Below are 22,575 nucleotides of genomic sequence, written 5' to 3' on the forward strand. Positions count from 1 at the left end.
CTTGAGTTCAAAAAAAAAAAAAAAAGGCAAAATGGTGAAGTGTACACATAAAGGCTGTGGAAAGGACTTTAAAGAAGACGAAAATCAAGATAACGGTAACTTTACTTTATTTCATGTTTTTTTTTTTTGAATGATTACAGAAATTAATTATATACATTGATTATTATTTAGCTTGTCAATATCATTCAGGAGCACCTGTTTTTCGTGAAGGTAAAAGATCTTGTAGAATAATAATTTACAATGAAAATATATAAATTAGACAGTAAAAATAAATAACATTATTTTGTCTTGTTTTAGGTTTAAAGGGCTGGTCATGTTGTAAGAAGCGAGTTTCTGATTTTGATGAATTCCTTGCCATTCCTGGTTGTACGTTTGGTCGTCATTCAGATGAACCTGTCAATCAACCTACTAGCACATCTGTTGCTCCTCAACAAACACAAGAAGCTACTCATGTTACGAAGGAGGGTGTTGAAGTCTATGGCAAGAAGCCTGAAGCTTCTACTGTTTCAACTCCTGCTCCAGCTACGGTTGAACCTAAGAAGGAAGAGGAAAAAAAGCCTGAGGTAGTAGTAGAAGAAGAGGATGATGAATCAATCCCTGTACCTGAAGGCACTACATGTAAAAGACGTGGTTGTGGATGTGTTTGGAAAGACACTGCTACCTCTCGTGGAAATGGGGCTGAAGCTGTTTGTCGCTATCATCCCGGTGCTCCCATTTTCCATGAAGGTTCAAAAGGCTGGAGTTGCTGTACCCGTAAAGTGTTAGATTTTGATGAATTCTTAAAGATTGAAGGATGCAAAGAAGGAAAGCATTTATTTGTTGGCTCTGGTGATAATAATAAGGTAAATTTTGTAGTTGAATAGGAAAGAAAAAGAAAAAAAAATGCGGGACTCATTAGAATATGAACTGTTTTGTTTTTATTTTTATAGAATGAGGAGTTAGTAGACTGTCGTACTGATTGGTATCAAACACAAACAACTGTCATTTTTAGTATTTTTGCTAAAAATAAAGAAGATACTAAAGTTGAATTTGCTGAACAATCTATTAACGTCGATATTAAAATGAAAGGAAATAAGCGTTTCAAAAAGACTTTCCCTCTCTTTACTGTAAGCATTTGAACTTTTTTTTTTCGAGATAAATGGATTTATTTACATATATTTATACAAATATATATATATATATTTTTAGACAATTGATCCTGCTACTTCCAAGTTTGAAGCACTTTCCACAAAAGTTGAAATTAGTCTAAAAAAGACCAGCGGTGTTTCCTGGGCATCTTTTGGACCTACTGATAACGTTACAACCTGGACTACTTTCGGTGTCACTGGTGGAGGAGGAACTGTTGGCGCCACTCAAATGTATTATAATGCTGATTCTCCATTGCATCATATTAATAATAAGAAATAATTTAGAATAAGTTTATACATATAATTTTTATAATGTATTTTTTTTTCTTTTTTTTTTTTTTTTTTTTTTTTTTTGCAATGAATTGTCCTTTTAAAAACTCTTTATTTGTAAATTTAATATACATATCATATATGCATGTAGAAAGAATCAAATAAGTTTTAAATATATTTCTTTTTTTGTAATATGAAATAGAAGGGAAATAAATAAAAATAATAGCAAAATAGAGAAGAAACTAAATCTAATGCTTCTACAAGAGAATATTTTGTAGGAAAGAGAAATCCAGTAAACAATAATAAATAGAACAAAATACTATCATGATTCATAAATAAATAATAAGCTTTTTTTTTTTTTTGAGAAAGAAATTACTACTCCTGTCGTGGCTCTGTTGTGACTGGCTTTCTTTATAGCTGTATTTCTTTTTTTTTAAAAAAAAAATGTAATTAACTATTTTACATAGATCTGTTTTTATAAATACGTGATTAACATAAAATGGTCAAGAGAAAGGTACTATTAAGGATTAGAGGATAGCAGGAAAAAAGAAACATAAAAGCAGTTTACTAAATCTATTTATTTTATGAGCAGAGAAAGAATAGAACTCATGTTGCCCCCACAGAAGAGGAGATGAATAAAATCCCTAAAAGTTTTGTCATGCGATCTGGTATAGTAGGTTCTTCTATTACATCATTAGTGCGTGATGTACGTCGTATATTTGAACCACACACAGCAAGTCATTTAAGAGTAAGTAATTTAATTTTGTAACTATATAATCTCGATTGATTAGAAATTTAATACCCTTTTCTTTTTTTTATAATAGGAACGTCGATCGAATCGACTTAAAGATTTTGTAATGGTAGCAGGTCAACTAGGTGTAACACATTTCTTAATTTTTAGTCGTACTGAGAAGAAAATCAATCTTCGTATTGCACGTGTTCCTCGTGGCCCTACTTTGACATTCCGTGTGGCAGAATATGCATTAGCAAAAGATTGTTTAGCACTTCAAAAGAATCCAAAGACATCTGATATTGTTTATCATAAAAGTCCTTTATTAGTTTTGAATAATTTTCAACAATCTGGCAAAGAATTTAAAGTGATGACAGTTATGTTACAGAATATGTTCCCTGCCGTTGATATTCAAACAATGCAATTATCTGAAGCAAGACGTGTTTTACTGTTCAATTACAATGATGAGACAGGAATGATCGATGTAAGACATTATAGTATTGGCGTGAAAGCTACAGGTGTTTCTAAATCAATTAAACGAGTGATCAATACAAATTTACCCAATTTGGGAGATTATGAAGACATCTCGGACTATGTATTAAAAGAAGCCATCATTTCAGAAAGTGATGTCGAAGATGGACCTGAATCTACTGTTACTTTACCTCAAGATTATCCTGGACGTAATAATCGTAAGAATGATCAAAGAGCAGTTCGTCTTCATGAGTTAGGCCCTCGTATGACACTTGAATTGACAAAAGTTGAAAACGGCTTATGTGGTGGTGAAGTGCTTTATCATAGATATGGTATGCTTTTTTGTATATATATATGATACAAAGTTATTAGTATTTACCCTATTTCTTTTTTTTTCTATATCCATATTTGAAATAATATAGTTACTAAGACTAAGAAGGAAGCACAAGAAACAGAACGTAAAAGACAGCGTACACTTCAAGAAAAGGCTGCACGTAGAGAACAACAAGAACAAAATGTTGAAAAGAAAAAAGCTGAAAAAGAAGCTAGAAAACAAAAGAAGGGAGAGACTGATGAAATTCAATCTGAAGATGACGAAGATAATGATGATAATGAAGAGGAAGAAGAAGAAGAAGAAGAAGAAGATATGCAATTAGGAGAAGAAGATTCTCAAGAGGAAGATGATGAAGACGATGAAGAATAAATATAACATTTATAATTTTGTTTACGTGTATATAACCTTGTTTTTTATGAAGTAAGAAATCAATAAATATTTAGTATTTTAAATATCCATTGTAATAAAATGATTTTTTGTTCCTTATAAAAAGTCTTTATCAAGTTAAGCTAAGCTTGCTAAGCTAAGCTTAAGCTTAAGCTTTAAGCTTTTAATCTTTAAAAAAAGTGTGAATGTAGGGTTTGAGTTTCAAAAAAAAATATAACACAGAATATCTATTTTTGTGTGGGGAAAAAAGATCCGATCAAGGTGAGTAGCATCATTGTATACTTTAAAATAACCTATTATATAGAATTTCTTTTCAGAAGAAAACTCTTCAAGTTTTCTGTTCAAATAAAAATTATAATAATTGATAAATACTTTGTCTGTCATATTGTGGAGTGTGTGTGTGTGTGTGTTTTGCTACGTTGTAGTACATGTAATCCATTTGAAGTTTCTAGGATTTTCTATGTGTGACTGTGATCAAGAAGATGTTTAATCATAACTAGGGTTGCAATTCTTCCCTCTTTTTTTTTTTTTTTTTTATCTAACGTTTGCATCTTTGTTGTGAATCATGGTAAATAGAAACAAAACTGAGGAAGAGAGATTATAATTAATTTATGATTAATATGAATGAATTAGTCTGCTGCTAGTAAAGTTAAGAATATCGTTCCTCTTTTAGATCGTGTCTTAGTTCAACGTATTAAACCTCAACAAGTAAATAAATGATAGTAAACAATGATTTATAGTATAATGGCATTCATTTTTATTACTTCAATTAGAAAACTGCTGCTGGTATTTATATCCCTGAAAAGGCTCAAGAAGCTGTCAATGAAGGTATAGTGGTTGCTGTTGGTAAAGGTGCTCTTACTAAAGAAGGCAATCATATCCCTCTTCAAGTAAATGCTGGTGATAAAATTATTCTTCCTCCATTTGGTGGTAATCCTATTAAAATTCAAGGCGAAGTAAGTGTTCTATTAAATCAAATACATCCATTCATACTTATCCATATTATGCTAGGAATACATGTTATACCGCGATTCGGAAATTCTTGCTAAAGTTTTAGATTAAAAGTGAAAATTTGAAATAGAAAATTAAAATGTAAAAAATAATATACAAGTTCATTTGCTATTAATAAAGGGGAGAAGACTATTTTTCTTTCTGTAGTATTATTATATCTATTGTGCGTAAATAGTGTAGTAATGGTATTCTCTCTCTTCTTCTTTTTTTTCGGATTGATGTTGTGACTGGCTTATAACTATTTATTTGTTTATTTATATAAAAATATATTTTTTTTTTCTTCGTTTTAATAAAATCTTTTCATTATCACTATTTATATATAATATGGTTGTAGCAATCGGTTTTGAGGGTTCTGCTAATAAGCTTGGCGTTGGCATCATTAGACATGAAGATAATAAAGTAGATATTTTAGCAAATATTCGAGATACATATATTACTCCTCCAGGACAAGGCTTTTTGCCTCGAGATACAGCACAGCATCATCGTGATTGTATCTTAAATGTTACAAAAGAAGCACTAAAGCAAGCTAATATTACCATAAATGATATTGATGTTATTTGTTATACTAAAGGTAACTTATTCTATATAAAATTTAAATTATCTTCTTAACAATTGGTTTCTAAATGTATACGTATTAGGACCTGGAATGGGAGGCCCATTAGTTTCTGTTGCACTTGTTGCTCGTACACTTTCTTTATTATGGGGAAAACCTTTGGTTGGTGTTAATCACTGTGTGGGGCGTATGGTTCTAGTTAATTAAACTAATTGAACTTTTTTTTTTCTAAAAAAAAAAATAAAAGGCAAAAGAAAAACTAATTATTTTACATTTGTAGATATTGAAATGGGTAGAGAAGTGACAAAAGCAGATAATCCTGTTGTACTTTATGTAAGCGGAGGAAATACACAAGTTATTGCTTACTCTCAACAACGATATATGATTTTTGGAGAAACATTAGATATTGCTATTGGTAATTGTCTTGATCGATTTGCACGTATACTCAATCTATCCAATGCACCTAGTCCAGGATATAATATTGAACAGTATGCAAAGAGAGGCAAAAAATTTATACATTTACCTTACTCTGTGAAAGGCATGGACGTGTCATTTTCTGGTATTTTATCTCATATTGAAAAATTAGCCAAGAAAGAATTACCGAAGGGTGAAATAACACCAGAAGATTTATGTTTTTCACTTCAAGAAACATTGTTTGCCATGTTGGTTGAGATCACTGAACGTGCTATGGCTCATGTAGAATCTAATCAAGTCTTATTAGTTGGTGGAGTTGGATGTAAGTTGACATGTGTGAATATTATTTTGTATCTTATGCTTATATATTACTATAGGTAATGTTCGATTACAAGAAATGATGGGTGAGATGGCGGCACAAAGAGGAGGCAGTGTTTGTGCAACAGATGAAAGATTCTGTATTGATAATGGTATCATGATTGCTCACGCAGGTTTATTGGCTTATCGTACTGGATTTAAAACACCTTTTGAAGAAAGTACAATTACTCAGCGTTATAGAACAGACGAGGTACATATTGCTTGGAGAGATTAAGATGATGAAACACATATATGTATATAATAAATAAAGTAAAAAAAAAAAAAAAAAAAATAAAAAAAAATACAAATAAAAACAAAACATGCAGTCAAATATGTGCAAAGTAAAATAAGAGTGTGAGCATAATGGAATAGGCTATTTTTTTTCCTTTTCTTCAAAAAATTGATTATGTCTAAACCTGAACTTGTATTTGCGCCAGAAAAAGATACTTATCTTTACATGGTGTATATATAAATCAGCTTGGGTCTCAAACTGATTACCGCATTAATAATAATTATATCAGAAATCGTATATCAAGAGATGGAAGAGAGGATGAACAACACATTACAGTTATAAATCATTTAGAGATTGCATCTCTCATTGCCTCACAAAATAAAGACAAAGATGGAAATGATGTAGGAGTTAGTAAAAGTCAAATAAGAAAACTATTCAAGAAAAAACAAAGGCATATATATTATACGATTATAAAACAATATGGATTAGCTTCAGTCTGGGAAAGACCTATTGATCTTGGAATGGGTCGATGTAGTGATGGACAGTCTATTACCTACTTTCGTGTAATTCATTGGCCTTTTGGACAAATGATACGTGAAAAAATAGGCTTGCCAAAAACAAACTTCCATATTACAGTTGGGTTTTCGCCTCGAGACGTTCATCTTTACAAAGGACCTGCTACCTTGATTTGTTTACGAAAAGGAGAACACTGTTCTCAAAAACAACTACAGAAGCTAATGGATGTAGTAGAATATTATTTTGAGGACAAATTATTTATCAAAGCATTTTATAAGATGTGTAAACGGAATAGATATGAAGAAAAATACTATTTAAAGGAAATTTTTAGTGAATGGCTTGTTTGAATATTTTATTTTCTAAAAAGCTTAATAATGATATTAAACTTTTTTTTTTTTCAAGACTTTTTTTTTTTTTTTTTTTTTTTTTTGTTGCTTATAGATCGATGTCTGAATCTAATCTTATATTTGAACCAGAAGGTAGATTTCTTTCCTTGCGTGGACCATATATAAATCAACTTGGATTACAGTCTGATCTTCATGTTCAACCTGAGTATATAGAAAATCGCTTGATAAGAGATGGGGAAGAAAATGGCCATCATATTACGGTTATTAATCATTTAGAAATTACATCTCTAATTCCTTTATATGATAAAAATAAGGAAGAAAATGATATAACTATTAGTAAAGGACAACATAAAAAATTGTTTAAAAAGACACAGAAAGATATTCATGATACAATCGTGAATCAATTTGGCTCGGCATTAGATTGGCAAAGACCTATTGATCTTGGTATTGGGCATTGTGCTGATGAAGAAGCTAATACCTACTATCGCGTAATTCATTGGCCTTTTGGACAAATGATACGTGAAAAAATAGGCTTGCCAAAAACAAACTTCCATATTACAGTTGGGTTTTCGCCTCGAGACGTTCATATTTACAAAGGACCTGCTACCTTGATTTGTCTACGAAAAGGAGAACACTGTTCTCAAAAACAGTTACAAAAATTAATAGACGTAGTAGAATATTATTTTGAGGACAAAGTATTCATCAAAGCACTTTATCAAACTTGTTGGCGGCACAAATATATCAAAGAGTTTTGCAGCTTGACAAGAATTTATATATTTTGTAAGTTTATCGTATTATGTTTTAGGAAACTCTTTGTCTAAATTCCTATTTAATAGTATTTTTGAAAAGACGTTCGAAGGTCCATCGACTATCTTATATATTTTTCTTTTTGGCCTGTTTTATTTTTCTTCGTTATAACAGAACAGCTTAAAGTTCTATACTGAAAAAAAAAAGATGATTATGACTTTCTTGTATATAATTGAACAGTTTCCTTTTTATATATACATGTATACTATTACACCTGCTTTAATTGTTTAATTTACATGATTTAGAATACTGTATCAGAAAGAAGAGTAAATCAAATAAAAACACTAGCAGTTATCTTTAACATTGATAGAGTATTTAAGTTAAATAACTTGTATCTGTATCAACAAATGTGGGTAACTTTCCTTTTATATACAAGTATGTATTTACATGTATCTATTTTATCAAAATGATGCCCGCAAAAGATATATATCATTTTCTTATAAGCCAACGTATAAAGAGCTTCTACTAAATAATGTTCGTATTTTATGATTTTATTTAATTATCATAACGTTTTAAAAGAAAGATTATTTCATGCATTTAGCTTCTTTTTTTTTTTCCTTTAATAAAAAACATAATGTACAGTTATTACTATTTTAATCTTTTTTAATGGAATCCTGTGTTGATGAGACAGGATTAGGTGCAGGACCCTTCTTTAAAATAGATTTAGCTTGTACTATTAACTCTTTAGCCTTATTATTGGCAAGATTACAATATTTTGTAGCCAAATCACGAGCTATTTTAGATTGTTGAGCAATATGAGCATCAATTACTGCTTGATGTTGAAGGTAAAGACGAGGAAGAGTAAAAGCAAAAAGTATAAAAAGTCCTATCAAATATTTTGTGGATACATACTTTGCAAGAGTCCAGACCAAATAAGAATTGACTAAAGAAACACATGAGCGCCAATTATCTTCAATAAACGCCAATTTTACAATCTGCTGTGAAAGTGCTTCGGCAACGTCAATCATTATATTTGCTCCACGTAAGACGCGTTCACGAGGAATCAAACTGTCTTTTCTCTTAAGACGTTCACTATATATAAATAAATAAATACCTCCTGAAGGTGAAGCTTTTATAATTATTATTATTACCTATGAGGATTAAAGACATCTTCATTTGACTTTCCTCTAATGAATATTTGCCCTTGTTTATGAGCATTTACGAATATCAAGTTTATACCGGTTATGAACGTAAATATTCCCGCCATGATTTGCAAGAATGAATAATATTCTGATAAAACTAAAAAGCCTAACGACCCAATAAGGAACAAACCACTTTTCTTTGGATTTTTCCAATAAACAAGAGACTCAATTTTAGCTTTTAAATGAGCTGTAGGATCTATAATTTATTATGATAAAATAAAGGACATTATTATTAAAACTATTACTATAGTTTAAAAAACTTACTCTCTTTAAAGTTAGTATTAGGAGAGCTATGGCTAAATGATTTGATATTTGTGGGATTGTCTACTTTGACTGAAGGAGGAGGAGTATTGAATAAAGATACATTCTTCTGATTAGAGACAGTATCATTAAAGGGAACTATTTAAATAATTATAAGCTATAAATTATAAAGTTATTTATTATATTTATGAATACCAGCAGAGGGGATAGGTGATTCATCCATTTTTGACTGATTTATAAGCGCTGTATCGATTGAAGAAAATGGATTTATATCAGTCATTTTGTTAAAATAAAATAAATAATAAATAAAAAAAGAAAAGAAGAAAAAGAGAAAAAGAGAAAAAGAGAAAAGAAATTATTTTTTATTAAGGAAGCGCATAGTAAAAAAAAAAAAGAGAGAGAGAGAGATTTTTATTTTTACCAAGCCTGCTTACTTTCTTTCCTTAAATACACATACTACTTTTTTTCTATTAGTGTAACTGTTATTCAGTGTTTTGATCATTTGATTTCTATATTTATTATGTTTTTTGTTTCTTTTGATTAACAGGTCTAGATGAGGTTTTTTCAGTATCAATTGTAACTGGATTAATTTCTTCTTCTTCTTCTTCTTCTTTGAATGCGAGTTGAATAGCGCTTGTATATTTTGGTAATATAGGCATATGCTTCATTAATATTGACATCATATCAAAGCTAAAGCAAACATTGGAATGCTGTTCCGAAAGAATAGGTAGCTTTGGATATCGTTGACTGAAATGATTTAATAAAGTAAATCTGGCATTCATTCTATTTCAAATAAAGTTAGATGACTTATACTTTACACATAAAAATTACTCTACTTTTCCCCAATATCCACAGCTTCACTTGTTGTACTATGACGTTTAGCAATTGCTTTATCTATCTCTGCATCTTCAAGTGTTGCTTCATGTATCAATAATGTAGCGTCTTTACCTGCTTCAACAAGATTAGCACAAGGACGAGTATCACCAGAATAACTAATATTTGATAAGTACAGAGTAAGTTTTATAGATGTACATATACATTTACATATATACATTTAATACATACACTAGTTTCCATCCAGATTCATGTTCAATTGATAATCCATAAGCCCATCGACAATGGACTACTTCTACAGGCTCTATTGTAGAAAAACCTAACTGTTTTTTTAACTGAATTAAACTATAAAAAAAAAGACAAAAAGATAAATATGAAATTACTCTTATAGATACTTCAAAAATTGGATATTACTTTTTCAAGTCTTCACCTTTAGGTTCTCTGTTACCAACGATACTTTCATTCTTTATAAACTTTAATTTTTGTTTTAAGCCAAGATGTTCAATACAATTATACTCTTTTAACCAATGTTTATATATAAAGGGTGCAACTACAGTCAAAATGGAATCGCTGGATTTATTCAACTATAAAAAATGAATAAATAAATTGAATATAGGATACAAGTTTGGATATTAATAAATTAAAGACTTACCTGATTCCATTTATTTAATAGTTGCACAACACCTAAATGATGATCTGCATGTAAATGAGATATAAAAATACAGCGAATATCTTTAATCTCTTTATCTACAAGCCCAATACCAAAACGACGCATCATTTGACCATATGTTCCTTCACCTGCATCTAGCATTATGGAACCATAGCCCGGGATTTTTACAAGTGTTGCGCTGACTATATAAATCAGGTCATAAAAAAAAATAAATTCTTATGATAAGATAATATGTCTTTTTTTTTTTACCATTTCTATATTTTGCAGGAATTGAACTGCCTGTTCCTAATGTAACAATTTCAACTTGATCACCCGGAAACTCCTCCGTTGTATTGACTTTAGATGCTTCTATATGAGCAAGCTGAACAGCTTCAAAATACTCTTTATCTTTGTTAATCTTTTCGATTTCAGGAAGCAATAAATTGGTATGGTCAAAAGGGAGTCGATCTAAATATTTGATTCCTCTTCTAGGTTCAAGTTGATATTGCAACATGTTTTCCAACGAATAACTATTTTTTGGTAGCCCATTAACTAGTAAAGCAATAGTGAAATTAGAAAATAGTGGAGTGTGCAAATTATTACATTCAGAATACCTTTTTCTAATGGTAGTTCGGGTATATTGCTATACTTTGGAATAGGGAAAATATCCTTGTTTAGCATAGATAATTTGACTTGACTAAGAGCATGAGAAGTGAATTGAACAGTTTGAGCACAAAGCTCTGTAGAACCAAAAATATGCTATAAGTAAAAGAGATCAGCCATGCTATCCATATTATGCTTTCCCTATTAATATAAGTTGCAACTTACATCTGTAGATTCATCAAAACTATTCAACCATTCTTTATATCGTTCATCTTGAAGTACGTCGTTACCAACATAGTGAATCATGACATTCACTTTATATTGCCCTTCTTTTTTAAATGCTTCAAATTTTGGTGAATTAATAAGTCCGTCTATGTAACTAACACTGGGACAATCGACAACTATAAAAACGTGTCCTGGGATCTCAGGATCACAAACCATGTCAGGTGTGATTACTCGTCCATCCTCTAAAGTAATGGAAGCACCATTCTTTAATGTACCATAAATAGGACCTGGTTTAATACCTAATCTCAAAGCAGCGGCTTTGTTAAATTTACGTGGTAAAGGTACACCCTGACAAATATAAGAAATAGCTGTTGGGAATGGTTTTACTTTTGGTAATGATTTAAATAGATGCTCCTTTTCTGCTGACTTATTTACAGAATTGGCCGAAGAAAGAGGATGAGCTGTTTTCGAAGTTCGGGGTGTGCAATCGGCCTCAATAGTATGACCAGGTGGCTTTTCACCTTTATTCGTATCTGTAAACATGAGTGAAATTACTTTTCGTCTATATGCATCAGCTTCTGTTTGCGTCATGGGAGAAGATCTTGAAATGAAATTTTCATCATCATTATCTGATGCTGAACTTTCGTTGCTGCTCGATCCACTTCCACTAAATTGTGTATAATTTCTTTTTTTAGCTGCATTAGGTAAAACAACAACAGAAGTTATCGATAAGTTGTTATCACTATACGGCTTTGAGTCATTATCAAGTTCATGAACATTAATTGTAGAATTTGTTCTATATATTTATTAAAAAAAAAAAAAAAAAAAAAAAAAAAAAAAAAAAGATTATTAATTTTTTTCTAGGATCTAAAGAAAGATCACTTACCTATATACAAAATGTCTAGTAGAAGCAATAAAATGAGCCAAGTTTTTTCCACCATGAATATTAATATTACGAACCCCTGCGTCTGTCATTGTAAGTAGCATGCCTATATACATTGTTAAAATCAACAGTGTTAAGAAAAAAAAGTCCTCAAGTGAATTACCTGTTAATCCACCCATGCATTCCCAGTTTACTCGAGTTAAGAAAATATTGCTTAATTTCCCTAATCTTGCTTTCTCTTGAACGCAAAGTCTTTGTGTCCCCTCTCGACAATTGAACAAATAACGTTGTGAATTATAATGAACAATTAAACTTGGTGGACCTTCAGGCGAATTTTGTCCAATAATTTGAATGTGTGATGTCATATTGCGTTTTATTTGTTTTTCTCGTTTCAAATAAGAAAAAAATGAAGCACTGGATTTTTTTATTATTACATTCAGCTGTAATAATAAAAACATACAATATGTATATCAAACAGAAACAATAATTGAAAAAAAAAAAAAAAAAAAAATTGTTTTAAATTTTTCAGATGACAGGCAAAAAAAAAAGAGGGGGGCTATATCCAGAATAACTAAATCAAAGAAGGAATTTACCGCCAATAAAATTACTATTTACATTTATGCTGTTATATTATTTATAATAAGCTTATATTTTATTTCTATCACATTATTAAGGTCAAACAATTATCTATAATGATGAGCATAATAAAGCTTTAACAATGTCAAAAGGTGTTATAGTTCTCTATTATTACAAATTCATCTTTTTTTTAATAAGAATTAAATCTAATAAAGAGAATAAATCATATAAAACTTGCAATTATAGTCTTTGTCTGATATTAGTATTATTATCAATAACCTAACTTATATTATCTCGTATCTCAAGAAGTAATAAAACGACACAAATATCATGATTTTAGTGGTTTTCAGGTATACCTTTTGAAGCAGCTGGGAGAGACAAATGATTATACTGAAAACTTTGGTAATGACAACTAACCTTTCTCGTTAGCAATTGTAACTGGTAGACTAAGCTTATCAGGCACCACCAAATGTCAGCTATACTACAGAATCAATAATAAGTTAGTAGGTTGATTCGATGTTTACTTGAACACTGATAATAATATTAAATTATTATTATTAAATATCCTTTTTATTAGAGTATTAGTTTTTTTTTTTTTTCCTTCTTCGATTCTATTCCTTTAATACTTTTGAAATAATTTTTTTCTTCTGTTCTGTTTGTTTGCATTAAAGTTAACATGTCATGTATAATTAGGTTAATTATCATAAAATAATATTTGACAATACAAATAATTGTACAAGATAATAGAAATAAAAATGAAGGATGAATTAAAATAAACAAAAATAAAATAACACAAAATAACAAAGCATGTATAAAGGTAATAAATATCAATAGCAAATATTAAATAATACTAATAACATTACTAATGTAATTAACTAATAAATTATAACTTAAATAACTGAGACTACTTGGACAAATTTTTCTTTTATCTTCATTTTACTTTGCTCTATCTTATTTTCATTTTCATTATAAATACCATCATTTTTTTTTTAGACAATCAAATAGTTTGTACTATCTGCCTATATCACTATTTTGCTGCAGGAAAGGTCGAGTTTTAATTAAGAATTAGACGGACAGTGTCATGAATTTAATACGTTTGTGGTGCTCTTTTAAACTGAATCTTGATTTGATCTCTATTGTTCTTAACGTTATACCCAAGACTTATACAGCGATAAAGAATATCTTGTTATAAAATAAATATTAAGCTGTTTTCCAGTTCCTTTTCTATTTCTTTTTTTTTTTACATTTGATATCGTTTTAACAAACAATATTCAATACAATAATCTACAAGGGCAAGCTCAATGTCGAGATCATAGCTTGAGGAAAACGCCTTTGTTTTAATTTTTTTGGAAAAATATGATATATAGTTAAAATTAAAAGACCGTAGATACAATTCTATTGGTCAAGTCACGTGATTTCAAATAAAATTATAATTATGTTATTTTTTTCTTATATTCTAATATTAACTCCGCCCGCTTGGCCTAATTGGATAAGGCATCCGTCTTCTAAACGGAAGATTAGGGGTTCGACCCCCCTAGTGGGTAAATTCGTTTTGGAAATTTTATTTTTTGACTGATGTGCTCTTGGGTTCTGTATCTTTTGTATAATGCATGTTATAAAGATTCAGATAAATTAGAACACCATGTTCCTTGAGTTAATGTTTCTCTTCAGAATCAACATGTAGTTGTCCTACTATGTTTTTGAATTATATTTGGGTATTTTAACTTGGTAATACAAGTCAAAATGTTTTTATTTATTGCTTGTTGAAGCGCATAAAAGTAATGTAAAAACGAACAGATGTAAAATTCAGGTTTTTATACGATAATCAAATAATGAAAATAATATTAGACATATGTATTTCAACAACTCTCCCTTTTTGATTACTTTTTTTTTTTCCCTTTTAGCGCTTTGCTACATTTATTATTAAAATAGCAACGTGTTTATTAATACTATTAGTGGGTTCTTTTCGATCTTTTTCTTTTGAATTAACTATTCTGCCTTGGTGTATTACAATATAAGTCCAACCAAATAGAGAAAAAAATATTTTCTGGCTGCATTTTTTATACAGATGAAAGGACAATAAGGTTCCATCATAGCTTAAGTTTATATAATAGATTATATCATATCTAATTGGTTGGTTCATAAAATAGTATTGCTTATATATTATATATTTTACAATATATATGACATTACTTAGATTCGTCCATATCATATTAACTATCTGGTTTAAACCATAAGTCCTATATATTTTATTATCCGTTTCACCAAAAGAACAAAACAAAATTAATTTGTTTGGATTTTAAGTTTTGGCATTTTGATCCAATTAAATTTTTTTTCTTTAGAACCAAACAAGGGACAGCATTTTCCAGCTATAAAAGGATACTTTTTATAAGAAGTCACAAATAACTGTCACATTATTACTCCTGCATTCTTTATATACATTTTTTTTTTTTTTTTTTTTTATTTTTTTGATCTTTAATCTCTCATTTCATTCTTGATCATAAATAATTAAAAAAAAGAGATGCCCAGCCCAACTTCATCTAAAGAATGTAATATAGGTTTATAATAATAAGTTTTATATGATAATATACTTATTTTTTTTTTAAAAAATTAGCTCGTAGTGACAGAAAGGAAAGAAAAGATAAGAAAGAAAAATCTTCTCGTAAGCGTGAGAGAGACGATCGTAAAGCCAAGGAGATCATTGATGATGTTGATGTTACCTCTAATCTCAATTCTGCTGCAACCTCTACTGTATCTTCTGTAACTGGTACTCCCGAACCTGAAACTAAAAAACGTAAGGTCGTAGAAGAGACAGAAAAGAATAACGATGAAATTCCTGAAAAGCTTCGTCTTAGCAATTTCCGTATTTCTCAAAATACAATTGATAATCTTGCTTTAAAGGGCATTAAATCTCTTTTCGAAATTCAGGCTGCTACTTTTGATACTATTTATGATGGAAAAGATGTGCTTGCTCGTGCTCGTACAGGTACTGGTAAAACATTAGCTTTTGCTTTACCTGTTATTGAGAGATTGGCTCTTGATAAGGAATATAAAGAACGTCGTGGTCGTTCTCCTCGTGTACTTGTGCTTTGTCCTACTCGTGATCTTGCCAAGCAAGTTTGTGGTGATTTTGAGCAAATTTCAGGTAACCGTCTCAAGTCATTGCCTGTTTATGGTGGTGTTCCCTACAGTGAGCAAACCTCTGTTTTTAGAGAAGGTGTTGATGTTGTTGTTGGTACTCCTGGTCGTATTCTTGATCACATCAAATTTGGCAACATGAAGTTAAAGGATCTTAAATTTATTGTTCTTGATGAAGCTGATGAAATGTTAGATGCTCGTGGTTTTGAGGAAGACATGTTTAATTTATTATCTCATATTCAAGAACAAAAAACTTCCCGTGACTATCAAACTTTATTATTTTCAGCCACCGTTCCTGAATCTGTAATGGAAACTATCAAGCGTTTCTTAAAAGAAGACTATGAGCGTATTGATTTGATCGGAAATGCAAAAAATAGAACAAATACTAACATTCGCCATATTGCTATGCCATCATCTTACAACACTCGTGCTGATATTATTGGTGATGTTGTTAATGTCTATGGCCGAAGTGGTTTAACTGTTATTTTCTGTGCTACAAAGGCGGACGCTAATGAATTAGGTGCTCATGATAAGATTAAGCAAGATGCAGCTGTTTTACATGGTGATATTGCTCAAGCTTCTCGTGAAGCTACTATGAAAGCTTTCCGTGAAGGTAAATACAAATGTATTGTATGCACAGATGTTCTTGCCCGTGGTTTGGATATTCCCCAAGTTGATTTAGTTATTAATTGTCAACCACCAAAGGATACAGAATCTTATGTTCATCGTTCTGGTCGTACTGGTCGTGCTGGTCGTTCTGGTGTTTGTGTTACTTTCTTCAAGCCTATGGAAGAAGGACTTCTATCTTATATCTCTAAGCGTACTGGTGTTCAATTTGAACATTTGTCCGCTCCTCGTCCTGAAGATATTATTGAGGCCACAACAGATGATGCCTTTAAATCGATTGATCTGGTTAAGCCAGACGTTTTACCCTATTTTGCTCAATCTGCAAAGAAATTAATCGAAAAACATGGTGCAGAAAATGCTGTTGCTGCTGCACTTGCTTTTATGACAGGTTATCATCAAGGTGTCCCTAGCCGTTCTCTTTTAACTTCTCAAGAAGGTCAAACTACTTTGTTCATGCAAATGCAATATACAATCCAACATCCTGGTTATGTACGTAATATTCTTAATCGCGAATACCCCGAACTCGGTTATGATGACTTTAGAGGATGGCGTATGACACAAGATATGAAAGGTGTCGTATTTGATATTAAGTCTGACAAATGTGAAGTTCAAGAAGATGGCTCTGTACTTTTAGCTGGTAGACCTTGGAATAACCGTAATATAACTTTGTCTGCTCCATCTAGTTTACCTCCTCTTCAAGAACGTGATACCAGAGGTGGTCGTGGTGGCAACAGTTACAATAATAACGGACGAGGCAATAGTTATGGCAACAATAGAAATCGTGGTGGCAATAGTAGCTATGGTTATGGTGGTGGACGTAACAATAATAATAGCTATGGTAATGGTGGACGTAACAATAATAGTTACGGAAATAGAAAGACTTGGAATAATTAAAATAATATTATATTACATATACATTTATATATTTTTTATTTGAGATTAGACTTTGTATCATGGCATTGTATAATAAATTTCATCATTGTTATTTATCCCCCTTTTTTTTTTATACAAATATATAAACTTATTTCATTAATTGGGCTTTTCCATAATTTTGTAGTCTGGCTTTTTCCAAAATCCTGAAGTTTGTATTTTTATTTCAGGTAATTGTTGAATTGTAGCTGGTAATCGAATAGATTTCAGATTACTATCATTTGTAATGCTACTATTTTCATTATCAGTTAAGGTCATTTGAGTAGGTAGAGATTGCCAATGGACAGTCTAATTTAAGAACGGTTAACAACAAATTCATTTAATAATATATGCATATATAGTATACTTGAGCATGCGTTCCCAAATTCATGAAATCTGAAAATGGAATAATAAGATTACTTGATTTCCAACGTTCATAAAGTGCTCTCTTTTCTGAATTGCCTAAAATGTCATATGCAGCTTTAATCTTTTCAAATTCTTTAGAGCCTAAGTAACTTAAAATCAATAAAACAATATATACAGTTTTATTATTATTATTATTACTTACTTGAAGGGGACTTATCAGGATGATGAATAAGAGCTAAACGTCTATATTCAGTTTTTATTTGTTCTGGCTATATAAAAGTAAACTTAATAAACATTATTGATAAATTCTTTTTGTTAAATACGTACCGAACTGGTATCTACACAGTTTAATATAGAATATAAGTCCTCTTCTTTTTTTAAAGCAAATATTGATTGCATTTAAAAGTGAAAAAAAAAAAAAACTATGCAGCACAAAAGAAAAAAAAAAGGCGTGCTAACTAATGACTGGATAAGTTCAAGTATAAGTTGTTTTTATTGTACAAATAAGTAAAGTCATATTTATTTGCTTCTTGTCTTTTTCTAGCCAAGAAACAGTCCATCATACTTATGCTTTTTGAATAGTGTCAAAGTACTCTTTTCGTTCAACTCATTAATCCACATCTCGATACTTTGTTTGTCTTTAAGGATCTTTTAAATGGATTTACTATATAGGTATAAACAATATGTTGTAAATTAAGATAATTTATAATAAATACGCATGAAAGCAATATGCCACTATTTGTTTTTAAATATTTCAAGTTTATCTTTACCAAGTCTAGAAGATGCTCTTAATAAATATTCTATTCATATGCAACCAATATTCTTCAGTAAAGAGTCTCAACCTAATAGTATCTTTAACGTCAAGAGGATTGTTATCAGGATGGACTTATCTTTATTTCAATAAAATAGACTCGACTATTATTGAACACTAGATAATAGCAGAAGGTCAACCAATATTAATTGATTAGCTTTTTTAATATAAAATTTTCTATCTATAACTACTGTCTGAATATTCAGTAAACTGTGTGATATTAGATGTTCCTTTGATAGTAAAAGATAATCATTTTTAGATACTATTGGCTTCATTACGTAGTCATATAGATATATAGTCGAAGCAACAGGTGAAAGGTTTACACAAGGAACATCTTTAAATTGCTTTTTTTCTCATAGTGAATATAGTTAGTAAGCTTCCTAACAATAATGGCAAGTCAAACAATAAAGTCATTTTTAAATATTAAGATAAATATCCATAGTAGGTACAAAACAATCTGGAAGAAAAAGTGTAGACAAACATAATTAGTGTTAATATCGAATTCCTAACATATTTAAAAATAGCAGTAAAATAGTCTATAAGTCAGAAATTTCGTTAAAATTGAATTTGTATTTATTTATAACTAATGTTTGTATAAAGGAATTAGAAGAAATAGAACTTCGTATTATATGCGTGCTCATAGAACAATATAAAGCTGGAATCATTTGAGTATAATTTTAGCCTAAAATAAATATTGGCTTTAAGTATTTAAGAGACATAGTAAAATAAAACTTCCTTTATTATTACTTCTATGTCAAGTTATACTCAATACCCATCTATTCAATAGTTACTATGTCTTGTAAAGCTTTAATAAGATGCCAATCTGTATCTTTGAGGGGAAAAAAATTAGAATATAATATTTAATAATTTGGGACGCCTTTACTTTTTGCTTCTTATCTCTATGGTCGACTCGATTTGACGTCTGCTAGTGGTAGAATTAATCATTTCTGCTGCTTTCTTTATATCCATAACCATCAACTCTGCTTCTGCAACTGGTCGCTCATAGTTGATCTTCATCAAGGTCGGACCAAATAGAAATATAAGAATGTTTTATTTTTAGTTTGTAATAATAAATTTAGAATATTAAAGATAAATGGGATTTTATATCTTATGACTGTATATTAATGGTTAAATTAACTATTGTCTGGACATAGTATATAGCCCTATTACTCCTGTCAGATATAAAAAATTAATAAACTAATGAGTCAAAGATAACCTTATTATTTATCAGATACTAGTCTGTAACAATTTCATGACCCATAAAAGCATGTTTTTATATCTTAACATGAATATGGGCTAACTATAGTCGGCTAGAGATTTTTGTCTCAAAGTAGCTTTATCATGAACACTAATAACAACTTACTACAATTAACATAATTGTTACTTCATCAGATGGAAGAGCTTAAAGATCACTATCAATAAGACAATCATTCATTTTTTTTTTCTTTAGAATTAACACGCGTTGTTTATAACTTTATTTTTCTATAATTCAAAATAATTTCGTAGTTGTTTACTAATTATCCTTAATAAACATATTTTAGGTTCCAACTCTGTAAACATTATGATGATTAGCTCCTTTATATATAGATTAACTGATTGTGTACTAGGTATATTCTGCAAAATACAATGTTATAAGATAAAATTGACTGTACAGAGATATTTATCTTTTATATTAATTTACTTCCATATCGTTGACATGAAATAATGAAAAGCAAACAGATGCCTAACAAAATAGAATACCTTTTATAAACATTACTTGAAGTATGCGCATGTATAACTTAACAAAAGAAAAAAAAAACTCTATAACCAACTCTTAAAAGAATCATTTACACTTTTAGATATTTATTAATCTAGTTAGTTAGGATCTATCTTAGTTAATCAAATAGCATTAAATTAGTATAGAAAATTGTACATTTAGAAGTCTGTGAATCAAGTGACAGTTAAATAAAATAAGCACTGATATGTCTTTTTTAATATCAATTTTGTCTCCTATGAGTCTTAATAATAAATAAAATGGCTAAACGAAAGTACGAACTATGTTAAGTTAAATAAAAATGATAGTTTGAAAAGGTATTTATTATTAAAAATTACCTTACTAATGCCATTTTAATCGACATATGTGGAATATTAAATAACGGTTATTTACGAAAATAGTTACAAATATACATATTATACATTATATATACATTATACATGTATTTAAGAATTATCGATTTAATATCCCAATAATGCATTCAAATATAAATTAAAGAATGGAAAAATCTTGATGTAAAAAAAAAAAAAAAAAAAAAAAAAAAAAAAAAAAAAAAAAAAAAAAAAAAGATATGCAGTTAATAATATATCAATTCAATATATGTATCCATGCATATTCACATATATCTTTAATTATTATATATACTAAATACTTACATGATGAAACAAACAAAGCTTCCTTCCCCCCCTTCTTTATATGATCTAACTTAATGTCGATGATAAATTATATATAATGAAATCGTAATGCAGATGTCAAAATAAGGAAAAGTAAGTCGTGTTATTTATGCAATTATATGAAAATTTATCATCTTTGATAAGCAATAAAATATTCATTCTTAGCAACTACCAGTTTTGGACATATTACAATGAAGGAGTTCAATAATTTGCATATATTACTACTTTCAATATATCTTAAAGTCCAGGCCGATCATATAAATATAACTATATAATATTTACATATACATGTATATAAATTGATAATTATTTGTATTCTCTCTCTCTCTTTTTTTTTTTTTTTTTTTTTTTTTTTTTTTTTTTTTTTTTTGCCTTTTTATTTAATCTTTATGAACATGCAATATACTTCATCTTTTCAATTACATTTCTCTTCTCCTTCATATCCATTAATGCAGTTTGATTATAATTCTGTAGTGTCTCCTCCATTAACACCTACTGTTTCACCTTCAAATTCAATAGTGATAGATACAAGTAGTAGTTTTAATAGCTTGAGTGATAGAAGAAATGATACATTGTATAACAATAGATTTAGCACATCAAATAATTCATCAAAAAATATCTTATCAAAAGCTCCTTATCCTCAACATAAACATGTATGTCGTTTTCAATTTTGCGGCTGGAGTTTTAAGCGTTATGAGCATTTAAAAAGACACATGCTTGTTCACACAGGAGAAAGACCCCATTTATGCCATTTTCCAGGCTGTGGTAAAAGTTTTAGTCGATCAGATAATTTTCATGCTCATTATCGTACACATACAAAGAAAAAATTATCAAAAAAGCGTAATACAAAAGCTACTAGTGTAACTGCAATTGAACGTCAGCTTAGTAGTAAATTTAATACAACCACTACTTCTGCTGCTAGTAGCATTGCTACTAATGCAGTCGCTGCAGTGGCTGCATCTCAACATCTTGGATCTTCTGGTTCTGTTTATTACAATACAAACTTATCGAACTATCGATCAGAGGTACAACAATATATATACATACTCTAATTTATTCTATATTAATTCTCTCTTTTATTGCTAGATCAGTGATTATTTAAAGGCATATACATTTCATCCAACTACACCATCTATTATGAATTTTGATATACAACAAACATCATCAATAAGTCCAACTTCATCTCCAACCCCATCTTTATCATTATTAAATCATGAACAATCAATTAATACATTCATTTCTTTATCGAATAATAATATGTATACTGCTTCTCCCCCTAAAATACAATCATTAGAATCTTCTAAAAAGACAAACACTACTAATAAGAAACGACAATTATCAAATAATAGTAATAAAATTCATATATGTCCTTTATCGGAATGTCAACGTCAATTTAAACGCTTTGAACATCTTAAAAGACATATGAAGGTTCATACTTTGGAAAGACCATTTAGTTGTTCTTATCCTGGTTGTCAAAAAAATTTTTCTCGATCTGATAATTTATCACAGCATATAAAAACTCACGAAAAAAAAAAGAAAAAGATGTAAATAATCTTGAAATAAAAAAA

At 29.6% G+C, this 22,575-nt stretch overlaps 12 protein-coding genes and 1 non-coding gene across 13 annotated transcripts; 9 read left to right on the forward strand and 4 right to left on the reverse strand.

The window, feature by feature from the left end:
- Nucleotides 1-31: 31 nt before the first annotated feature.
- On the forward strand, nucleotides 32-1,407 carry BX663DRAFT_547926 (chord-domain-containing protein; the record flags this gene model as incomplete). Its single annotated transcript, XM_051531044.1, has 5 exons — nucleotides 32-95; nucleotides 172-210; nucleotides 298-842; nucleotides 930-1,106; nucleotides 1,189-1,407. The coding sequence occupies 5 exons, from the start codon at nucleotides 32-34 to the stop codon at nucleotides 1,405-1,407; spliced, it is 1,044 nt and encodes a 347-aa protein (XP_051388314.1).
- A 42-nt stretch (nucleotides 1,408-1,449) lies between these two features.
- BX663DRAFT_493834 (uncharacterized protein) lies at nucleotides 1,450-1,775 on the reverse strand. Its single transcript, XM_051525409.1, has one exon. The coding sequence runs from the start codon at nucleotides 1,728-1,730 to the stop codon at nucleotides 1,566-1,568; it is 165 nt and encodes a 54-aa protein (XP_051388315.1). The 5' UTR covers nucleotides 1,731-1,775; the 3' UTR covers nucleotides 1,450-1,565.
- A 92-nt stretch (nucleotides 1,776-1,867) lies between these two features.
- Nucleotides 1,868-3,310, forward strand: BX663DRAFT_493835 (Brix domain-containing protein). The gene is made up of 3 exons (XM_051525410.1): nucleotides 1,868-2,145; nucleotides 2,222-2,930; nucleotides 3,021-3,310. Exons 1-3 carry the CDS (start codon nucleotides 2,029-2,031, stop codon nucleotides 3,299-3,301), a joined length of 1,107 nt encoding a protein of 368 aa, XP_051388316.1. The 5' UTR covers nucleotides 1,868-2,028; the 3' UTR covers nucleotides 3,302-3,310.
- Nucleotides 3,311-3,847: 537 nt separating this feature from the next.
- BX663DRAFT_493838 (chaperonin GroS) lies at nucleotides 3,848-4,610 on the forward strand. Its single transcript, XM_051525411.1, has 4 exons — nucleotides 3,848-3,887; nucleotides 3,953-4,027; nucleotides 4,093-4,275; nucleotides 4,331-4,610. The coding sequence occupies exons 1-4, from the start codon at nucleotides 3,885-3,887 to the stop codon at nucleotides 4,379-4,381; spliced, it is 312 nt and encodes a 103-aa protein (XP_051388317.1). The 5' UTR covers nucleotides 3,848-3,884; the 3' UTR covers nucleotides 4,382-4,610.
- BX663DRAFT_493842 (Gcp-like domain-containing protein) lies at nucleotides 4,611-5,973 on the forward strand. Its single transcript, XM_051525412.1, has 4 exons — nucleotides 4,611-4,901; nucleotides 4,969-5,070; nucleotides 5,164-5,619; nucleotides 5,675-5,973. The coding sequence occupies exons 1-4, from the start codon at nucleotides 4,655-4,657 to the stop codon at nucleotides 5,887-5,889; spliced, it is 1,020 nt and encodes a 339-aa protein (XP_051388318.1). The 5' UTR covers nucleotides 4,611-4,654; the 3' UTR covers nucleotides 5,890-5,973.
- An 836-nt stretch (nucleotides 5,974-6,809) lies between these two features.
- Nucleotides 6,810-8,019, forward strand: BX663DRAFT_493846 (uncharacterized protein). The gene has a single exon (XM_051525413.1). It carries the CDS (start codon nucleotides 6,848-6,850, stop codon nucleotides 7,568-7,570), a length of 723 nt encoding a protein of 240 aa, XP_051388319.1. The 5' UTR covers nucleotides 6,810-6,847; the 3' UTR covers nucleotides 7,571-8,019.
- A 17-nt stretch (nucleotides 8,020-8,036) lies between these two features.
- On the reverse strand, nucleotides 8,037-9,350 carry BX663DRAFT_493850 (Reticulon-domain-containing protein). The gene is made up of 4 exons (XM_051525414.1): nucleotides 9,155-9,350; nucleotides 8,963-9,097; nucleotides 8,648-8,894; nucleotides 8,037-8,588 (listed from the first exon to the last, which is right to left on the reverse strand). The coding sequence occupies exons 1-4, from the start codon at nucleotides 9,237-9,239 to the stop codon at nucleotides 8,150-8,152; spliced, it is 906 nt and encodes a 301-aa protein (XP_051388320.1). The 5' UTR covers nucleotides 9,240-9,350; the 3' UTR covers nucleotides 8,037-8,149.
- Nucleotide 9,351: 1 nt separating this feature from the next.
- Nucleotides 9,352-12,656, reverse strand: BX663DRAFT_493859 (beta-lactamase-like protein). Its single transcript, XM_051525415.1, has 10 exons — nucleotides 12,317-12,656; nucleotides 12,157-12,259; nucleotides 11,271-12,066; nucleotides 11,057-11,201; nucleotides 10,713-10,994; nucleotides 10,446-10,645; nucleotides 10,208-10,377; nucleotides 10,025-10,138; nucleotides 9,796-9,951; nucleotides 9,352-9,742 (listed from the first exon to the last, which is right to left on the reverse strand). Exons 1-10 carry the CDS (start codon nucleotides 12,609-12,611, stop codon nucleotides 9,478-9,480), a joined length of 2,526 nt encoding a protein of 841 aa, XP_051388321.1. The 5' UTR covers nucleotides 12,612-12,656; the 3' UTR covers nucleotides 9,352-9,477.
- Nucleotides 12,657-14,199: 1,543 nt separating this feature from the next.
- Nucleotides 14,200-14,273, forward strand: BX663DRAFT_t9. Its single transcript has one exon. It is a non-coding gene; the product is annotated as a tRNA-Arg (tRNA).
- Nucleotides 14,274-15,211: 938 nt separating this feature from the next.
- Nucleotides 15,212-17,566, forward strand: BX663DRAFT_28908 (P-loop containing nucleoside triphosphate hydrolase protein). The gene is made up of 2 exons (XM_051522004.1): nucleotides 15,212-15,287; nucleotides 15,344-17,566. Exons 1-2 carry the CDS (start codon nucleotides 15,251-15,253, stop codon nucleotides 17,386-17,388), a joined length of 2,082 nt encoding a protein of 693 aa, XP_051388322.1. The 5' UTR covers nucleotides 15,212-15,250; the 3' UTR covers nucleotides 17,389-17,566.
- A 62-nt stretch (nucleotides 17,567-17,628) lies between these two features.
- On the reverse strand, nucleotides 17,629-18,200 carry BX663DRAFT_28919 (DnaJ domain-containing protein). The gene is made up of 3 exons (XM_051522005.1): nucleotides 18,097-18,200; nucleotides 17,972-18,038; nucleotides 17,629-17,910 (listed from the first exon to the last, which is right to left on the reverse strand). The coding sequence occupies exons 1-3, from the start codon at nucleotides 18,166-18,168 to the stop codon at nucleotides 17,744-17,746; spliced, it is 306 nt and encodes a 101-aa protein (XP_051388323.1). The 5' UTR covers nucleotides 18,169-18,200; the 3' UTR covers nucleotides 17,629-17,743.
- A 3,167-nt stretch (nucleotides 18,201-21,367) lies between these two features.
- BX663DRAFT_567281 (uncharacterized protein) lies at nucleotides 21,368-22,555 on the forward strand. Its single transcript, XM_051532096.1, has one exon. The coding sequence runs from the start codon at nucleotides 21,397-21,399 to the stop codon at nucleotides 22,057-22,059; it is 663 nt and encodes a 220-aa protein (XP_051388324.1). The 5' UTR covers nucleotides 21,368-21,396; the 3' UTR covers nucleotides 22,060-22,555.
- On the forward strand, nucleotides 22,361-22,537 carry BX663DRAFT_402307 (uncharacterized protein; the record flags this gene model as incomplete). Its single annotated transcript, XM_051522228.1, has 1 exon — nucleotides 22,361-22,537. A coding segment is annotated over one exon (177 nt), but the record flags the coding sequence as incomplete, so codon positions are not given.
- Nucleotides 22,556-22,575: the final 20 nt, after the last annotated feature.

Source organism: Cokeromyces recurvatus (genome assembly GCF_025118155.1).
Source record: "Cokeromyces recurvatus strain NRRL 2243 chromosome Unknown BX663scaffold_1, whole genome shotgun sequence".
Taxonomy (NCBI): Eukaryota; Fungi; Mucoromycota; class Mucoromycetes; order Mucorales; family Mucoraceae; genus Cokeromyces; species Cokeromyces recurvatus.